Genomic DNA, 19,430 nt, shown 5'->3' with positions numbered 1-19,430 from the left:
ACCAGTTTTCTCCCCTTCTCAATGGGTCTTCACTTAAGCTCTGCCTGGAGCACCCCCAGGGGCTGGAGGCTGATTACAGTAACACTCGTCGCCCTGACCTTGCTGCTCGTTGTACCCCTCCATCGGCTCAGCGACGATTCACCGGGCGTTTATGGACATTTGACCAATTATCTCAGCCATGAAGGTGCCGCATACGATGTCGAAGAAGGCTTTGTCGCCAATCTCAACGAGACGACTACCAACCAAATACTGAACGACAATGAGCCCGCCAAGGAGCCTGCCGAAAAGATCCCATACGATACGGATTCGCCGCAATACACGGGCGAGAAAGACAAAGAAGCTTCTGGCAGCGCTGAAAAGCCTGCTGGAGCTCAACACCCAGAGGACGATAAGAAGGCAGATGATGCAGAGGACGATGGAGCGGTTCTTGAGATTGATCATGGCGAAAGCGATACACCTCAAAACACCGACCAGATCCACAGCGAGGTGCCAAAGGAGACCATGAGACCCGAGAGTAGTGAGACCGAATCGCAGGCTGTACAAAGTGGTGAACCCAAGTCGCAAGATGATGGAAACAAGCCCGGTGAGGCAGATAAGGAACACCGGCCACAGGACAGCACGCAGCCTCAGACTGGCGAGAAGAAACTCGAGGCTGATGAGACAGCCTCAGGCGATGAGAACAAACCTCCACACAGCGAGACCAAGACCGAAGAAAGTGAGAACAAGCATGAGCAGGGTGAAAACAAGCCCGAGGACAAGGGAGACGAGCAACCTGATGGTATCAAGTTGTCTGATCAGTCGCAAAACAACAATGACCACAAGAACGGAGACGGCGATAGCGAGGCCAAGACCCAAGTCTATCAAGATATCGCGACAACCAGCATCGTGAGCGAGTTCATACCTTCTCAAACGGCAGACTTGGATGTTCCTTCAGGTCCTTTATCGAACTGGACTGGAGTTTGTGATGGATTCCCCAACACCGACGGTATCATGCTTGTCATGAAAACCGGTGCCACCGAAGCATTTACCAAGCTCCCGGCCCATCTTTTGACGAGCCTGCAGTGTCTGGACGACTATCTTCTCTTTTCTGATCTGGTGAGTAAACATAGCATTCTTTTCCCACAAAGGGCGGCGCAAGGGGGGGTTCCTTTTTGGCGCCACCTATGAAATTACATCAAGCCACCGTTCCATAGAGGGTTGCGGCTAACTAATCCGGACAGGACCAACAAATCGACAAGTACCAAATCTACGACGTCCTCAAGGATGTGAAGGATGACGTCAAAAAAGGTCGCAAGGAATTCGACCTCTACAGAGCCCAAACCGAGTGCCCAATTGCTCAGCAGTATTGTACCGAGAACATGAAGGAAGGCTGGAATCTTGATAAGTACAAGTTCCTCCACATGGTAGAGAAAGCCTGGGAGATGCGTCCCAACAAGGAGTGGTACGTGTTTGCTGAAGCCGACACCTACGTCTTCTGGTCGAATCTTGTGTGGTATCTTCGCAACAGGGTCAACGGCACAGAGACGCCGTACGTCGGCAGTGTTGCCATGCTTAAGGGAAAGCCATTCGCCCATGGCGGCAGTGGTTATGTGATCCATGGAGACACCATGAGGAAGATGGTTGAGATCCCTGACTTAGCACACAAGTACGATATGATGGCTACTCATGAATGCTGTGGTGATTACCTCATGGCCCTGGCTGTCATGGAAACTGGTAAGAAGGTCAAACAAGCACACCCAATGTTTAACGGCGAGAAGCCTATGACCCTTCCATTTGGCAACAATCACTGGTGTGAGCCCCTCTTGTCCATGCATCACATGAATCCCGAGGAAGTCAGCGACGCCTGGCATTTCGAGAAGACGCGACAGAAAAAGGTATGTTTGCCAGAGATGTGTTGATGTTTGCAGAAAACAAAGCTAATCGTCAATGCTAGGGCTTCATTCAAATCAGAGAAATGTATCACCAGTTTTGGGCTCCTCAGCTGGAGGCGGAGCATGACGAGTGGGATAACTTGTCTGACGACGTCTGCTATATTGGATTCGGTCCTGAAGCTCAGGGCAAGGCCAGTGACCACCAGAAGGGCCGACAAAAGAAAGAGAACGAGAAGAATGCCATTGAGCAACACGCTCACCGATCTAAGGAGCACTGTGCTATGGTATGCGAGGCTGACAATCTCGATATTTCGGAAGACGATTATTACAATCTCAAGGACGACAAAGAACGCAACGAGATGATCAGATCCCGCTACAGCCAGAAGAAGGGCAACAAGGAATGGCACGCTGGCCGCCGCTGTTTCCAATGGCGTTACCACAACAATGTGTGCTGTATCGCCAGGAGTTTCAAGAGGGGCAAGCCTCGCAAAGAGCAAAAGCCGGAAGAGAAGTGGACGAGTGGCTGGTTTGTGCAAGGCATCAACGATTGGATCGACGCCAAGGGTGACTGTACACCAAAGTGGAAGGACTAAACAACGACAGCACTGGCCGTGCATTTCTTACTACTATCAACCGGAGTGGAACAAGATCATGAGTGGTGTTTTGTAACCCCTTTCGTGGGGATCGGCGTTAAAGGAATTGGGTAATTTGCACCGTGATAAAGGGATATATGTCTTGGATACAGATGAACATCTTTTATTTTATTTTACTCTTTTGGGTATTGGGTCGGCGCATTGTTGCATGAACTGTCAGATTAGAGTAGAGCAGGCCAGAGGAGCAAGTATCAGGTTCACAACTGTTAGACAAAGAGATACGGCGGGAACAGATTCATACCAATAGCTCCTTGTGCACACAACGGCCCCGAAAGAATCATTGGAAGCAAGCTGACAGGTGTATAAGAATAAAAGCAATACAAAGATGACCTCGCTTGTGACATTGTAAAGGGATGAGGTTGATATGTGAGTGTCGTGGTGTCTGTCCACTCTCCCTGTCGCCCTGATCCTGACGATAGCAGGCGTACAAAGCATTACTAGTAACAGCTTGAATGACACTCTCTCCCTTCGCCTAAGTAAGTAAAAGATTCTCCGTGTATTTCTTCGTACTGATCTTGATTATCAGACGCAAGCTCCCGTATTTCAATGACGAAGCGCGTATGCCGCGAAGAGTGGTCCATGACGTCTAAAGTCAACCGCAGGGGTAATTATTACTGTAGATCGATATCTACAAGCAGTTGCTACTCCACATAATTCCACATATCTGTGTAATCTGTGTAATCTGTGTAATCTGTGTCATCTGTGTCATCTGTGTAAACAAGGCAACACAAAGCTCATTAACCTTGGAGTAACAATAAGGCACGTTCGTGATATCAGAAATGTTTTCATTGCGTCATGTTATGATATGAGGAAGCTCTTTTCCGCACTTTCCTTTTTGGTGCCACCCCTACTGATGTTTGCTATCCATGATCTGACTTAAATCGCAGTATCCATTATCCATTATCCAAAATGCCCACTTCTCAAGAGAGAATACACCCTGAAATCAAAAGTCCTTTAACCGTAACGCTCCTGTAGGTGTCCCAAAAAGAATAAAGCAAATCCAGGGTTTTATCTTGCTCGGTTTTTGCTTTCATGTCGTCATACCCCCATGGGGGTGAGTTGTTGTATCATATCGTTTATCTTAGTTTGCTGTCGTCTAGGTTCATTATAGTGTACCCTGCTTTCCTCCGTGACGTCCACATCGGTGCGGGTTTTTGGGCGACTTCATGTAGCAGTATGGCTTTGCGTCCTCTCCTGCGGGCTTGCCAAAGATCTCCTTGATGGAGCAGTACTCATAGCCGTCGCCCATCCAGTCTTTGAGGTGACGATGCAGCTCACATCGCGAAATGCCACACTTTCTGCAGTAGACCTGGCCCTTGACACGCATCTGCCCCATAGGATCCTCCTTTTCAGGGTTTCGCTCATGTCGATGGACAAGGGGGCCAGCTCCTCGCCAAGCCCACTCCATGTCGTTTGGTCCAGAGTAACGGCTGGAGAGAGGAACTGTGCCGTGAAGTCGTCGGTGAATTTCATAGAAGTTGGAGTTTGTGAGGCCGAAGCAAACGCTGTCAATGGGATCAAGGTGGTCGAATATGGTGTAATGGAGCTCAGAAGGAAGATCTAGCAGTGTGTGATCCTTGGGAGGCTGTGGCTGTGTCTGAGGAACTGGTTCATAATCCATTACAGAGTATGAGCGACGAGGGGGAGGCAGCTTGGGTCGATGAGGCAGCTGGGCTGCCTTATCCTCGGCTGGCACTTCAGGAGTTGAGTGCTGATGAGGCGTGGATGGAGGAGGCGACTCATTTTCGGGAATGGGTGCTTGTCGCTCAATGTGAGAGGCGCCCGAGTGCGACCCGGCAACATGGTCGCCTTGGTAGTCAGTCATTGACCAACCTCTTCTAGGTGCCCTCATCAGTCCCCTCTTCTTGTTGAGCTCCTGCATTCGTTTGGCATGTTCCTCCCTGGTCATTGGTGTTGAAGAGTCAGCCCTGACAGGACCAGGGCGCTTCATAAGAGGCCCATTGGTGCCCTCATGTGTTGGTGTTGCAGCGGGCGAGAATGCGGGATCAGCCAATAATTGAACCATGGTTGGTTGGCAAAGATGCTGCTGTATATATCCGTTGGGTAAATGCTAAATGCGGCTGAGGCCAAAACGTGGGAGCGGCGCTGCTGATGGCAGTGCTTTTTGAAGATATTCACAATTGCTGTGATGTAATGTCGTTAAGTAGGAGACGCGGTGAACTAGGAGGGGAAGTGTTCCACTCCAGGAAGTTGTCTCTTATGTTGCGTTGACGATGTTGTACCGGTGTCGGTTGTAAGTATATTGGTGAAGAGAGAGCCTCACTAACACGTTCATGAGCAGTTGAAGGGGTGTAAGTCGAAGTTCTTGTATTTAAAGAGCCAGGCAAAGGCAAGTGTGAAAGGAGTGGCGACGCAGGCCGGTTATAAAAACGTTGACGATGGATAGACTAGACGACAAGGCCGGGCATGTCCTCCAAGAGCCGGTCGGAGTCCGAAGGTCGGTGGATGCCGTTGCTTGATTTTTTTTGGGGGGGGGGAGGGGTGGTGTGATGGGTCCCGGGATCAGAATCGACCAATTCGAGTTCTGTCCTTGTCCGTCCAGGGGTTAAATGGCACCCTAGGGACACAGAGTTCCGGGAAAAAACAATGATAAGCTAATTCTGGTCTGGCTAGTTTGTCTGAGGCACAGCCGAAGTCTGTGTGTGTGCTTTTTCTCTTTTCTACCTCGCAGCCTCTTTTTAGCGTTGTCTTACTGGCCATATGACATGGTGATGCCGAAACCCGCCAGTGGCCGCGATACCGGGACAGGACAGACCCTGATTCAAGAAGTTACATAGATAGGTGCCTAAGGTATGGTGGCAACTCAAAAATTATTTCACGGATCCGTGTTTTATGGATATGGAGGAATTGGGCGTGGGGCCTCTCTGCTGATCATATGGCCTACCAAACGCAACACCAAAACCAAAACCAACTCCAATTCCAATTGCATACATAGACAGACAGACACAACTCGAGATTTGTGCAGCATGCCGGCCCGGTATACTGTACTCAGTGGTATACATGGGAGTATCTTGTCTATCATCGTATGACGGGAAGAGGTGAAAACCATTCCCCAGACGATTGTGATGTCGTGTCGTGCAGTGTGTCATGTGGGGGGCAAATCATGCCTAGATTGAGCCTGACAGGCACCCTTTCCAGATGTTCCAAGCTTCGCGAACACACGAGAAGTCTGTCTTCTCTTGGAGGGGTAGCCTTGGACATGATGCGGACAGAAAGAAAGGGTGACAACTAATCTCGCAGCAACTCGCTTTAACTGTCCAACGCGGTAGCAACCAACGAGCGGCATCGACTTTATCCAACTCTATGTTGAATTTGATCATCATCAAGCACACTCTTTATCAAACCCAAGGCGTTTATGGGAGCGCTAATAACCCCAGTATCAACGTCATTATGGGGATTGACCCCGGCCATGTCCCCTCAACTCAAAGGCACGGGGCCGGAGAACCCCGCTGGGAGCGGACCGGGACCGATCTTAAGTCAGGGTCGTGCGAGGTCTCGATGCTGACATACAAGTATGTTATGTTTTTGGCCAAGAGATCAAACAGTCACAGAGTGTTGAAATGGGAGTCTAGAAGCGGGATTTTTCATTCTTGGAAGAACAATATCAGTCTGTCGGTTGGCAAAGATGAAACTACTCTCTACTCATGAAGGCTCTATGGCCATTTTTACAGACTTCGACTAAAACAATCGTCTTGATGGTCGGGCTCTCCGATTCCTGACTGCATTTTACCTATCCATGTTGGTACATGTACATGTCTTTCACTGCCTCAGAATCTCCTGCAAGTCGTTTTGCCCAGTGCATCATTCTTCGCTGGCTCTATTTTCTCTCCTCTTCGTATGTGCTGCGGTTCTTTCGAACTCATCCGTCTTTCGTATCTACTGCCGTTAGAAACCAAGGCACAATATCCCCACAAGACATGCGTACAGGAAGCTGTAGACATCAAATGCACTTGGTAGGTGTGTACTGCCACCATCTTCATATACCAGTCGACTATACGATTCGTACAATATCGGCTTCCCCCTGTGCAAAATGAAGCCATACAAAGTCAACCTTGTCTGCGGTTGCTCTCCAGCTAGTTTGCAACGTATTGAGCCTCCTAAGTTCGAAATCGGAGCTTCCCTCCTCACACGACTATGTAGTTACTATGCAGCAAGCATCGCTCCTTGTGTACCACAAAGATGCAGGTATGGATCGTTGGTGTTCCAACTTGGGTTACATTTATGCATGTATTAACCGGAATGGCGCGAACGAGCCATGCTCAAGAGCCGTCAGTGTGTCCGTTCTCGATTGGTGCATGCTATGATCTGAGGTCTCCCCTACACGGGTCATGATGTTGCGCAGTGGTGAGATTATCTGATGCTAGCTGACATGGGGGACCACAAACGTAAGATCTCCTGATTCTGATTATCGGATTCGCGCTGAACAGAGTATTCGACGATTGTAGGCGTACAGTTGCTGAAACTAGATAGAATCACACACTGCCTTGTATGACGCCTAATATTTGCTTGAAAGGAAGGACATTAGGCTCAAGCCTGAGACCTACTTTCAAGAAGGTCCTATACCAGCAAACAAGGTGCCATTATGTTGGGAATTTGTTGGCATGGCCAATGCCGCCTGCTGAGTCCGTCGTGTTAAACCTGAGCCAAGGCTCTCTCTCTAGTGAAGGGTACATCTGGAAAAAGCTGGATTCTTTGTCCAACCCTGGCTGTTTACTCCCAACGTGGGACGGGACTGCAAGCCACATCGAGATCACAACGTGGTGCCTGGATAGGTAGAAAGAATTGGCGGTGCTGGCGTCACTCCAGTATGAATACTATCCATGGCCGAATGCTCTGATCTGAGCATCGAATCAGACCCGAAATCTCACCGATGACTACGTCAGGGTTTAGTTCATACCGTCTTGTTTGTATTCTTTGTGTTTGAGATCATTTCCAATCCATGAAGCATCCGCTGTGTAGCATCTTTATATTTCACTGCATAGCCTACACACTTTCGTTATGCGGGTGGCCCTGAAGAGTTAGACTGTGATCTTGTGATCACTCGTGTCTGGCCAAACAAGTACCGTTGCCATAAAAGATGTTTGATCAGAATAAACCAGACTCGAGATAATGCCAGGTTTCTGTTGATAGATCGTGCAGACTTGATGCTCGTTTGGATGGTACATAGATAGTTTGACAAAAAGTCTGCCAACTGTACGCTTGCAGAGTGACAGGAGAACATTTCTTTTTTTTTAATACACTGGACAATGTGCTAAATAAAGCAGGCGACAGCGAACTGTTGTCCCTTGGCGTGTGAGGCTCATCATGCTTCCTGGGGTGTAGTCCTGGTGAACGAGGAGTTGAGGAAGCATCCTTTGATAGTCTTGGACACCAAGTAGCAAACCTTCAATTATCTAAGAATTGTCTCAGGAGTATTGCCCGTGATAACCATAATCGAACTGGAATTTGTAACTTTGCTACGTTCTTGAGGACAACAGAGGAGTATTTTGCCGCGACGGTCGATTAGAAAACTGTTGACGAGCAGACACAAAGAAGCACAAAAGACCCTTGATCATCGAGATGTGTGTGAAGACACTGTCTTTTAGTTGTACAATTCCAACCTCAGGTCGGCAAAGCATACAGTCCCATGAAAAGAAGAAACTTGGCTGAACCCAGTCCCCCTGGGTTTGGAGAATATTACCAACTCCAGCGTATTTTTACATCCCAGGTCTGCATGGATACTCAAGTCGTCGGCGGATAGCTTGACCAGAAGCCTCATCATACCCTTCGTATTCCTAATGTCACGCTTTCCAAGTCCCTCAACGCCATAGCTGAATTAGGGTGCCATCCACGTCCGCAGAGAGCAGACTTGGGGCTAGAACAAGACGAAAACACCTGACCGTCCACTGCCCGTCCACTGCCCGTTTGGGCGTTCAAATGGCGACCCAGATGAGCATAACAACTACGTCGAGACCCTTGCCCTCACCGCCATCGTACTTGAAGGTCCACATGCCGTCCTTCTTCTGGTCCCAGTAGGCGCCTGTGGCACTGTGCATTCCTCGTCGACCGACATGGGGCTTTCCGTCAGTGGCAGTCGCTTCGGAGCTCGTAGAAATGTGAGGCTCTTCAGCCTTGATCTCGGTGCCACCACGGGGCTTGTTCAGGGCGGACGTAGGGACGAGATGCTGCACGATGGTGCTGTTGCATGCGAACTTGAACGAGGGAGCAGAAGCGCCCTCGGGGGTTGACTCGGAGATGACGGCTTTCAGAACAGAGCTCTGCAATCATGGTTAGCATTTTAGCTTCCACGGCTGTGTAAAGTTGTGTCTTCAACTCACAATAATTGTTGAGTTCCATTGCTCGGTCTTGTCATGATCGTAGAATTCAGCGCTTCCAATCGCGCTGTTGCAAGCCTGTAATTGTTGTGATTAGTACACGCGTCGAAAGACGCGGCGGTCTTGTTGTTGGCGGTAAGCAGAGATGGATGGGCAACGTACGTCCGTAGCGATCTGCTTGAGGCGGTTGGGGGGAATCGGCTAGATAAAGATTAACTTTTGCACGGACATAGGATCCCTCCAGCGATTGTGCACATACAGGAGTGGCCATTGTCGAGATTGGTGTCGTTTTGGGGTTGAGAGGATGGTTAGGAGGTGAGTTGATGTTTGATGGATGGCGTCGTGGATCGGATTGGACAGGTGGAAAACGGTCGGTAAACAAAAACAAGCCTCGTTATCAGAGGAACCGGGTTATGTATTCATGCACAAACCATGGCTAGCACCTTTAGTAACAACAACCTTTTATTATTTTAGTTTTTTTCAATATCATGCTTCGCTGAGCAATTCTCATGGTCAAGGCAGCCAAATCTAGTTATTTATTATTCATAGATGGGATCATATTACGGTCATGATTATTCTAGCTCAACTTGTGTCAGAATGTCTTTCTATCGCGGCTACCTGTCACCCAGACAAGGGAGCCACTCAGACACGTGATCAAAGATGAGTGCAATCGATCGTCGACAACATCCATCGTCAAGTAGGTAGCTAACTACGGTATTAGAAACCTAAACAGTCTGAGATAATGGCGTTGATCTAGATTGCATGGTTTTATTATGAAATTTGATATACCTAATATAGTCTTCATTACTGGAGTATCGTACTCTTGTATCTACATGTTTATATGTACACAAGTACCTCATGTCTTCGCTTCTTTTCGAGCGACGTTAATGCTTGGTTTTTTTTTAGTGAAGCTAGAGCCATGATAGCTCATGATAAACTTTCGTGAAACAGTTTCTTCTTATTGGATATGAAGTTGCGCACTGATCCCATGTCTCATTGGTATCTGTAAGCATTGCTAGAAATAACAAAATTATCATTGCCTTCGAAATGACTCGTCATTCCAAGTGAGGTCTATGAGATTGCGAGATTCTTCACAAGTTGCAAAGAATATGTGGTCTCTCATCGTCGCACAGGTCGGTGATTCCATGAGGACGTCAAGACAGATCCGGCGGTGCCTGTAAATATCCGTACCTGCTTCTGAATGCTAAGTTTTCAGCAGTTGATAGGGCGGTCGAGTGCTGCTATTATCCATGTCCAACCAATGAGCCACGTGCTCTTCGAAGCAGGACCCAAGCTTGCTACTTACAGGAACACACACCGAGAAGTGGGGCGAGCGTCTCGTCCTCGTTTCGGCACTCCAGTCCATGTCGTACATAAACAAGACTGCTTGGACCTTTTCTTTAATTATCACAAACATTTTTTTGGTCAAGTGAAGTCATTCGCCAATCGCTCGCACCAGGATTACCGATTGAGCGTCATCTCGTACCCTCTACTTGACAGCACTCCTCCTCCTCCTCCGCCAACGGGGACACAACACTCGCTACCACAGCCGTCAACAATAAAACCTCGCCGATATCGAGCGATTCCGACATGTCTTCCCAACCTCTCCTTCAGACCACTCCCGGTAGGTCCGCCCCGAAAATCCATCGAATCTTGCAATTGAAATTTGGTAATCTTGCCCTGTCTAACATGTCTCCCAGGTAAGCGCATCGCTTTGCCAACCCGCGTCGAACCCAAGGTCTTCTTTGCGAACGAACGAACTTTCCTGTCATGGCTCAACTTCACCGTCATCCTCGGCGCCCTCGCCATCGGCATGCTGAACTTCGGTGATAGAGTCGCCTTCATCTCTGCATTCCTCTTCACTGGTGTCGCTATGTTGACCATGATATATGCATTGGTGACGTACCATTGGCGAGCCAAGTCTATAAGGATGAAGGGTCAGGCCGGCTTTGACGACCGTTTTGGTCCCACCGTCCTGGCCATTATTCTTCTACTGGCCGTCATTGTCAACTTTGTCCTCCGAATCACCGACAAGTCCAAGAACAATGGCAACTAGAGACTCACTGGACATGACCACAGCGATTGTAGTCACGCAGCGGCATCCAAGGGCCGCTTATATGGGAAGAGGCGGGAATGGCTCAGCGGGGAATGGAATCTCAGGATGTATTGGGCCATTGGCGTTGGAGCCGGGACATCGCAGATTTTCTTTACACAGTATTATTGCACGATTGTAGTGGCACAAAAAGCAGAATGTTCTATTTACATGCGCTGGGTATCTTGTGATTTGCTAAACGACTTACTCAACAATGAGCCATCTCTGGAATCGCTCAGTCAAGTATGTTAGAGAAATTAAGGAAGACAACACGCCTGAGCAAAATTGTCAGGATTGTATCAAGCCTGCTTGGCTGTACCAGACTGGACCGTAACACCCTTCTTTATTTTCAGTTCCTGTATGGGCATAGTCGAAATGAAAACCCTCATTGATTTCACAGATCGTGGCGAGGGTTGAGGTAGCACTGCGTCTTCAAAACGGCTGTGCATAACCTCGAAATCGTCGTTGTCGGAATCATTGTCTTCTTGAATGTTCTTTTCGAGAATTGTCTCTTCAATAACATCGTTGCTTTTAGACCTTTCTGGCTGGTCAAATAGCTGGTTGTATTGATAATATGCTTTCCCTTCCTCACTGACAATCCGCTTGCATGTTTCCACCACTGTGATAAGCTTGCAAACATCAGCGGTTCGCGCATACAGCAGTGCTACTCGAGGTCGTTCGCCTTGAGTCATTATGTGATCTGTGACCTGCATGATGCGCTTCTTGATTTTCGTTGATGAGATAACTGAAGCAGGTAGGATGTCATATTTGGAGTTGAGCTCAGCGATGATGGTTTCGTGGGGAGCTAGCAGAGCTGGTGTTGGAGTCTTAGGATCGTTGTTTCGAGGTCGCTTCGTCAAATGTGCGTCTTTGGAGGCATTCGTATCTGGCTTCCTTTTGCCAGAGGCATGTTTGGATGTTGCAGTGGGCATCTTTGTGAATGATGATGTGAAGAGAACGTGATGTCTCTACGGAGTAGCGGATAAAACAATTGCGGACCAGGATTTGAGGTTTGCGGGGCGGGCACATGCAAGTCTGTACTTTTGGAGTACAGTGATATTATTCATTGGATCAAACGCTTGGCACTTTATAACTTGCTTAACACATAATAATTTCCATGAACCTCTCGTTGAACGTTTTGCCAGACTGCAATACCCAAGATACCTAGGTAGGCAGTCTAATTGAGCACCTTCAGAGGGTTCCATTCATAGGTAAGGCATCATGAGATTCCCTTTTTTCTTTCTTCTTTTCCTTTACAAGGTGATTTCCCGAACTGTCCAAAACCTTAAAAAGCACGTGGCTGTATGTTGAGAGACAGCTGACTAAGGCTACCTAGGTATCAATTGTGAAGCGGAACATGGTGAAAAGTGGCTAGCGAGGCTTGCGCCACAACTCCAAAGTTGCGTTGAGATCTTGAATGCATAAGCACAGCTCGCTCGGCTTATCTAAGTCTAACTCTTAGGCGCCTCAGGCGACATACTGTCAATATTACTGTATATCTTTCACAAAGCTATTCATCTCAGATTTCCTCCATCACCTTGTAACAGAAATGAGCAGATGAATGAGCACTTTACGGCAGCACTCCCTTCTGAAGATGTCATGGATGACGATTTAGACCGGAGTCGCTAGTGGGGCTGAGGGTACGGAGTAGCTCCCCAGGAACTCGAGAGAATCACCTCATTGCGCTTCAAAATATCCCATCACCTAGCTTTCAATCTGCAGCCTCTGCATGGCACAGACGAAGTTCTCATACAGTGCTCGCCGGACGATAGTAACTGGATACAGGGATTGCATTGTTGTTGATGCTCTCAACTGAAGATATCAAGGAGCTTGCACCAGATTGGCACACAATGACCAACTAGAGTGAGGCTTCTAAGAAAAAGACACTCATCCATGTTCATAAGGTACAGACACAGCACACTAGCACAGTCTAAACAATTGCAGCTTGGCTTCCAAGCCAAGTGGAATATAAGCGAGCTGGTTGGAAGTGGCTGCAGCAACTTACAGAAAGATAGCCCCACAACCTACACACCATCCTGCTCCGTTCTAACCAAATGTGTCTCATTGATGGTTGCATTGTCAGACGTCCAAGACTCGTCCCGAAGTCAAGTGTAGGACTGATTGCCCAGATGCAAAACCAGTAGCATGTGATGGGAATACGAGACGGGTGATACAGACAAGCGAAGAAGGACTCCAAGGCCCCAAGAGAACTAATGAGCAAGACAGTCCTGTCAAATCTGATCAAGAGAGGTACCAAGTAGCTGGGTGCCTAGTAGTGTAGCTGCCATGGAAGCGCGAGATAAGATGGATTTGGGTTTGGAACATGCTTTACCATCGCACTTCGAGTTACTAGGGTTGCAGCCAAATCCTCTGATTAGAAGTATCTACAGTGGGGTTTTGTACCTGAAAAGGTGTCGTAAAGGACATTCTTAGGCAGCGCCAGGCTGTTCCGGGCTGTTTGTCGTTACTACTTGAGGAGCGCATACTGGTAGTATTTGAAACTACGTTGAAGCAGTGTCTCTACATATGCAGCAGTCTGCACTAGCTCGGACTAGGCTATCGACTGGATCTGACGGATCTCTTCCTGTCCAGTCCTGAGTTAATTGGGCACTCGTTTGTTATCACTGCTAACAAGCCGGGAAGTGACCGGGGTTATAGCAGGAGACAAACGGCGAAACTCATCTAAAGCAACAAACAACTGACTTGACTACCAAAAAAAACCATATATTTTGATTGCTTTATGATAGCCTATCTGCCAGTCTTGGTAGGGATCCTAAGGCAGGTATGTATGTACTGATAAGTCAGAGTTCAAGATTCGATGTTTCTAATATGTAGGTAGTTAATGCTGACAGGGTCCCAGCTTGCGTCGGATCTATTAGTAGATGGTGGTTCTGAGTTTCTGGGCGTCGTCGTACCGCAATCATAATCCCCTGGCTCCTTCCATGCTTGGCTGGCTGATGGTCCACTCCCCAAAGAGACAGAGAACCCCAATTTCGCCCCTGGGTACCCACCAACAGCCTGCCAACACTTGACTCCCTTGACTCCTAGGCTTGTTTTAGCCTGCTCGACGGCTTCGCCTCAGGTCTGCTTTGTGTGGGCACTCAATCGGCCGTTCAATCAAATCAAGTCTCTGGCCGATCGCTCATTCAATCAGGGAGGAAACCCAGTACACAAGCAGCACCAAAACAAGAGACCGAGACCCAAGCGTCACTCTCGGGTACTGACTGATGACTGTGAAGGACTGAACTCTGAGGTTGAGGTGCTCCCATCACGCACGCTGCAGTGACTGCACCACCCACTTTCTCCTTCTTCCAGTTTGACTTTATCCCCATTTCCCTCGAGTCGTGTCAGACTCCCGCAACAGAAAGCTTCAATTCCACTTGCACCTACACTTACTTTGTACTTCTGTACTTTCACTTCCCCCCTCGACGCACCTTCCCTCCCATGTGTTATCGATTTTCCTCTTCGCACCTTCATTTGCGCTTGCACCCTCGTTTTCCCACCTTTCTCTTTGCTGCTGCTGCTTCACTACCACAACCTACCTAATCTTCCCTCTTACACGCTCTCCCGTCTCGTCTCGTCTCCCTCCCTCTTCATTCACAACACACTCTCCCTCTCAAAGAAAACACTTCTTTGTTTGCTGTCTCTCAGAGGCCACAGAGTCGAGGCTTTCGCTAGCGCTCGATCACTTCTTTCTTCCCTCTCTTCCGGCACATTGTCACTCTTGAGTACTTGTCGTTACTGTCGCTGGTTGACCCAAACTCCTCTTTGGTTCTGGCCTGTTCTGAGGGCCACATCATCAAACCCCTTTGCGCCCGACTCCGATTGTCCGATCCGCAAGCCTACTTTCCAATTACGTCAGCCTCACCTGCGCCACATATTTGGCACCCATTCCCATAATTTTCACCCGCCTTCAAATCCACACACTGCTGCTGCCTATCTCATTGATACAAAAGCTCACTACGGCCCTTCCGTCGTGACTTTTTGGTCTTCTCCTTGACTCCTTGTCGAGGTATCCTCATGTTTCGATTCTGGACATCTGAATCACGGGGAAGCGACAAGACGCTGCCGGCAACACCACCCATCGCAGACCTACTGAAGCCATTTCAGTCACCTCTGTTACCAAAAACGGAGATATCAGCGTTGCCCGAGGTGCAGCCTCCCAAACGGAGACGGCCAAGCGTATATGTCGCTGATGAAACGTCCGATATGAACGTGCCTATAAAGCGCGCCAAGATAGACCTAGATGTAATAGGCCACAGTTTCTCAGCATCCGACCCAAACCCACAAGAAAGTCCTACGGCCTCTAGTTTGGACGATGCCAGGGATGAGATTCGCCACCAGTTTGGTCTTGAAATTTTGCTAAAGCATGATGAACTTCGGCTCATTAACCAGGAACTCGCGAAATGCCAGGTTGCTTTGGAGCAGCTCAGACGTTGCCATCTCATCCCATACCCCGTGAATTGCCCAACTCCTGAACAGATGCTGAATGTCAGTGCCGGAAAGGGACCTGCTATTCAGAAACGTTCGGGGGAAGCTGTGCCAAGGTGGGCACCCCCATTTGGTGTCGTTGATGGTCCATATGCCAGACACTATGCCAAGTGGCTTATTCCTGATCCTTCATTTGATGGCATACAGCCCGAGTGGCATTTTACTCCAGAAGCCTCACGCGCGAGAGCTTCGTTTGCTGAAGGGCGAACGACAAGAAATAGCTTCACCGAATCTGGAACTTCGCTCAAGGCCCGTTCAGGTCGTGGAGCTGGGAGCCAGAAGTTACAGTCTTTGTCAAGTGGCTATCCTCAACCAAAAGACAAGGCTGGCCCATGTATCTTGAAGCGCGCCGATGGGAAGACGGTAAAGTTGGTGTGTCTTGATTGCAACCGGGAGAACTTTTCAAGTACTCAGGGATTTATCAACCACTGCCGCATTGCTCACAAGAGGGACTTCAAGAGCCACGAGGAAGCAGCCGTACAGAGCGGTCATCCAATCGAAGTAACCGAAGGGGGGGCTGTTGGAGAGGAAAAGGGGCCTGCACCGACCGTCCCAACTCTGGCTTCCACTTCTGTGCATCCTTTTGCCCAACCAGGTATGACGGAACAGCAGGCATACATTGCTCTAAGATCAAGAATTGCCGATTCGCTTAGGCTTTATCACCAAGGCAAGCTGCCTGGCGTCACTCGTATCCCTTCGCTTCGTGGCAAACCCCGTGGTCGTGAAGTGAAAATGACTGGCTCTGTCGCAGGAGCTTCGGATGTGCCCTTTCTCTCACATCTCCTGCAAAGTCGGAAGTTCGACGGCAACCTGCGTGAACTGGTTGCAGATGCAAAGACAAAGATCGCACTGGACGATATGACCTCCGGTGAGGAATCGGAGCCTGCTGAGACATCACTTGACGAAATAGAACCTGGAGATCCGTCTGCTGTGCGGAAACCAGTCGTTATGCGCGTGCCCGCAAAGGCTACTCATTCTCCAACTGTCATGGCCGCATCGGTCCATTCAGCCAGTAGCAAAGGCCGTGCTCCCCCAATCGCTTTCAAGACGTCTGCAAACTGCGGATCGCGTAATGCGAATCCTGTGCTTTCAGACGAAGATTTGGACATGGAAGATGTTGACATGAGCCCCAATACCATGATCAGCAACAACGCCCCTTCTCTTGTTAGTGATGATGGAGAGTACGATGATACGGATGATGGCTCCTCTGTTTCCGGCACAAGTGATCATCTTGAAACCGAGTCAGTGTCGGATGTAGAAGAGATCACGTTGGATGACGACCAGGATTCGCGCTCACTGCGTCAGGGATCCAGCGGCGCATCAGGCGCCGTAAGGCTTCGTAAGGACGACCCCAAGCATGTTACTCTGATGACGCCAGTCAAGAGTAATGCCAGGGAACGAAGGTCGCGTAAACTCTGAACCATTGAAACATAGCATCTACACGTTGTGTACCGATCTTCCCATTCATCATTGCCAACGCCGTACAGTCACAAACCATTGGATTCGCCTTTCTTCTTGAACCACCGATTTTCAACCATATATTTTTTTAGTCATCTTATGAACAACCACTGGGAACAGGTCACGATTGAGAAACGACAACTGCTTGGTTTCAGCCTGTCACAAACGAAAATTGAGGCTATTGGGGGCGCTTTGTGGAATTACAGTAGGGGAAACATGCGATCTTGTTTGAATTAGAGAATTACGTATATTCACTGAGGCGCTACGGAACGGGACTTCTTATTGGAATGCAGTTTGGTTGTTGCACCTCTGTTTTGTTTTCGTTGTTAGTATGTTGAGCGAATATCCCTAGACAAGAAGGGACATGTACGATCCGAATAGCTATATCAAGATTTCAGTTCCAAGCAGTTTCACCGTTTGTAACATGGTTTATCATGGGAACAAGCTGACAGTGTGAATGCACGATGCATAAGGCCCAAAGCGTAGCAATTCTTCCCCACGACTACGAAGACTCACAAATTGACCCGGTCGTTCGGCCAAGAAACGGTCATCTCTACGGAGTACCCCTGACTACTATCTTTCTTACACAAGGTATGGGCATGCTGAGGATATCCCTGCGAATGCTCGATGGCGACCAATCGGATTAAGCAACGAATGTTTGTCTCTAATTAAGGTTAGAGGCAAAGCGTAATAGTAGTGCAGATCTTGGAATTACAGTATTGTCAGCAAAACACATCGAGTATTCGTACTGAAATTCAGATCATCAACCGGCTAAGATGATATACCTAGCGGAGTATATATTAATGAATTAGATGATTACTTAGATAGATCATTGATGGCACGCTTTTCGGCCGTAAGCTCAGACCAAATCAAACTCCTCCATCTTACTCATAAACCATGTCCAACATGCAATTACAGAATAGCGGCGACTACACCGGCGACGGCAAGAAGAACACCAGCAGTGTTGCGTGCCTTGTCGGCAGCATTGTTGGTGTTCTCGGCGCTGGCGGCAGACTCAGTAGCAGAGCTGGTCGCATCAGGGGCATCGGAACCAGTGGCGGTAGCATCTGATGCATCAGCTGTCGCTGTGGAAGAGCTGGTCTTGGTGGCCTTGGTCGCAGTGCCATAGAGAGAGGCCTGCTGGCAGTTGACCTGAACCTGGCTCTGGGCGGAGCTGGCGCGAGAGTCGTCTGGGCAGTTGTTGAAGCAGCTGGAAGTATATGTTAGACGACAAGTTCAGCTCAAAATGTACAGGCATGCTCCACTTACGTAGCAACAGCCTCATATGCAGCACAGAGACAGTCCCAATCGTTGGCCTTGCAGTCCTCGACCTTTGCGTTCTCGGTCTCGAGACATCTCTTGACGATGTACTCAGCCTCACACTCGCTAGAGGCAGAGGGAGCAGCGCCAGAATCCGTAGAGGACTGGGCGGAAGCCGCAGCAGCGAAGAGAGCGAGGGACCAGAGGAACTTCATGACGGTAATTACGTGAGGTCGACGTTTGAAGATGGAGTAGGAAGAACTGGAGAATGCAGAGGAGGTTAAGGAGAAAAGACGGGCCCTGGCACAGGGAGATCAAGAGCAGATATATAAACTGAGGAGACCAAGGCGTTTTTAATCACACAGGCGAGTACGGGGGATATTAGCAACAAGGTCATGTTTAGCATCGTGCTGTATGGGCATGGGCATGGGTAAGGATGCTCTGCCGTCCCACCCCCAGGCGAGACCAATGCGCGACTCCGTACATGGCATGGGTTATCGTAGATGACAGGGGCTGCTCGGGTTTTGCTCAAGAATTTGGGTTGGAGATAGAGTGTTAGAGTGTTGAGGGGGATGGATAAATGGCTGATTACATGTTGCCGTTTGGTGTGTTGTATTATTAGTGGCTTGAGCTTGGACAAAGTTCTGTTTCTACCTTAGTACTCCGTACCAAGGTTAGGTACCTTATTTATCTGTTGTTACCTCATACCGAGCTCATTTCACCGACATATTCCAACCGATGCTCAGTCACACCTGATGAATGTCTTCGAAGTCGTGGCGGTCAACTGTATTCACACGATTCAGTACAGATCCATTGATTTCTACGATTTTGGCAGGGTTGCTGACCAGCGTTGGCTGGGAGTAACGACAGTCAGAGTGGGGATTCAAACATACATGTACTGTACAAGGACATACTGTAGGTAATTGTGGTCACCGTCGAAAAATGTTACCCTTGTGCCTGTCTACGCCTGTGTCGTTCGGTCTGTTTTCCTCCAACGGGAGACTTTGAAGCTGCTGTTATCCTAGCTTTTGCTCTGGGAGATGTCCCTGCATGGAGATGGGGAGATGACTAGCGTGCTTTCAGGGGGCAGGGAGGCTGAACCAGTGCGATGTTGTGCGGCGTTATGCTGTGTTATGCAGTTCATGAGTGGGTGGAATCGATGGATTAGTTAGCTATTTTTGTCTGCACAACTGCAACATCGTATGTCCTCCTCGTGGTGTGAGTTTGGTTGCCCAGTCAGACATAACGGTGTGTATCTTGACGCGCCATA

At 48.8% G+C, this 19,430-nt stretch overlaps 7 protein-coding genes across 7 annotated transcripts; 3 read left to right on the top strand and 4 right to left on the bottom strand.

Moving 5' to 3' along the window:
• Positions 1–21: 21 nt before the first annotated feature.
• FTJAE_11607 (glycosyltransferase family 31) lies at positions 22–2,464 on the top strand (the record flags this gene model as incomplete). The annotated part of the gene is made up of 3 exons (XM_037344567.1): positions 22–1,095; positions 1,221–1,874; positions 1,934–2,464. The coding sequence occupies 3 exons, from the start codon at positions 22–24 to the stop codon at positions 2,462–2,464; spliced, it is 2,259 nt and encodes a 752-aa protein (XP_037201367.1).
• Positions 2,465–3,629: 1,165 nt separating this feature from the next.
• FTJAE_11606 (f-box domain protein) lies at positions 3,630–4,550 on the bottom strand (the record flags this gene model as incomplete). The annotated part of the gene is made up of 1 exon (XM_037344566.1): positions 3,630–4,550. One exon carries the CDS (start codon positions 4,548–4,550, stop codon positions 3,630–3,632), a length of 921 nt encoding a protein of 306 aa, XP_037201366.1.
• Positions 4,551–8,457: 3,907 nt separating this feature from the next.
• On the bottom strand, positions 8,458–9,130 carry FTJAE_11605 (cytoplasmic dynein light chain; the record flags this gene model as incomplete). The annotated part of the gene is made up of 4 exons (XM_037344565.1): positions 8,458–8,802; positions 8,863–8,937; positions 9,022–9,060; positions 9,119–9,130. The coding sequence occupies 4 exons, from the start codon at positions 9,128–9,130 to the stop codon at positions 8,458–8,460; spliced, it is 471 nt and encodes a 156-aa protein (XP_037201365.1).
• A 1,319-nt stretch (positions 9,131–10,449) lies between these two features.
• On the top strand, positions 10,450–10,915 carry FTJAE_11604 (vacuolar transporter chaperone 1; the record flags this gene model as incomplete). The annotated part of the gene is made up of 2 exons (XM_037344564.1): positions 10,450–10,483; positions 10,560–10,915. The coding sequence occupies 2 exons, from the start codon at positions 10,450–10,452 to the stop codon at positions 10,913–10,915; spliced, it is 390 nt and encodes a 129-aa protein (XP_037201364.1).
• A 335-nt stretch (positions 10,916–11,250) lies between these two features.
• On the bottom strand, positions 11,251–11,883 carry FTJAE_11603 (uncharacterized protein; the record flags this gene model as incomplete). Its single annotated transcript, XM_037344563.1, has 1 exon — positions 11,251–11,883. The coding sequence occupies one exon, from the start codon at positions 11,881–11,883 to the stop codon at positions 11,251–11,253; it is 633 nt and encodes a 210-aa protein (XP_037201363.1).
• A 3,088-nt stretch (positions 11,884–14,971) lies between these two features.
• Positions 14,972–16,861, top strand: FTJAE_11602 (ADA HAT complex component 1; the record flags this gene model as incomplete). Its single annotated transcript, XM_037344562.1, has 1 exon — positions 14,972–16,861. The coding sequence occupies one exon, from the start codon at positions 14,972–14,974 to the stop codon at positions 16,859–16,861; it is 1,890 nt and encodes a 629-aa protein (XP_037201362.1).
• A 951-nt stretch (positions 16,862–17,812) lies between these two features.
• FTJAE_11601 (CFEM domain protein) lies at positions 17,813–18,375 on the bottom strand (the record flags this gene model as incomplete). The annotated part of the gene is made up of 2 exons (XM_037344561.1): positions 17,813–18,110; positions 18,170–18,375. The coding sequence occupies 2 exons, from the start codon at positions 18,373–18,375 to the stop codon at positions 17,813–17,815; spliced, it is 504 nt and encodes a 167-aa protein (XP_037201361.1).
• Positions 18,376–19,430: the final 1,055 nt, after the last annotated feature.

Source organism: Fusarium tjaetaba (assembly GCF_013396195.1).
Source record: "Fusarium tjaetaba strain NRRL 66243 chromosome Unknown NRRL66243_c0000291, whole genome shotgun sequence".
Lineage (NCBI taxonomy): Eukaryota > Fungi > Ascomycota > Sordariomycetes > Hypocreales > Nectriaceae > Fusarium > Fusarium tjaetaba.
The sequence above is the reverse complement of the archived record's forward strand: the minus strand, read 5'-3'. Positions and strand labels throughout refer to the sequence as shown.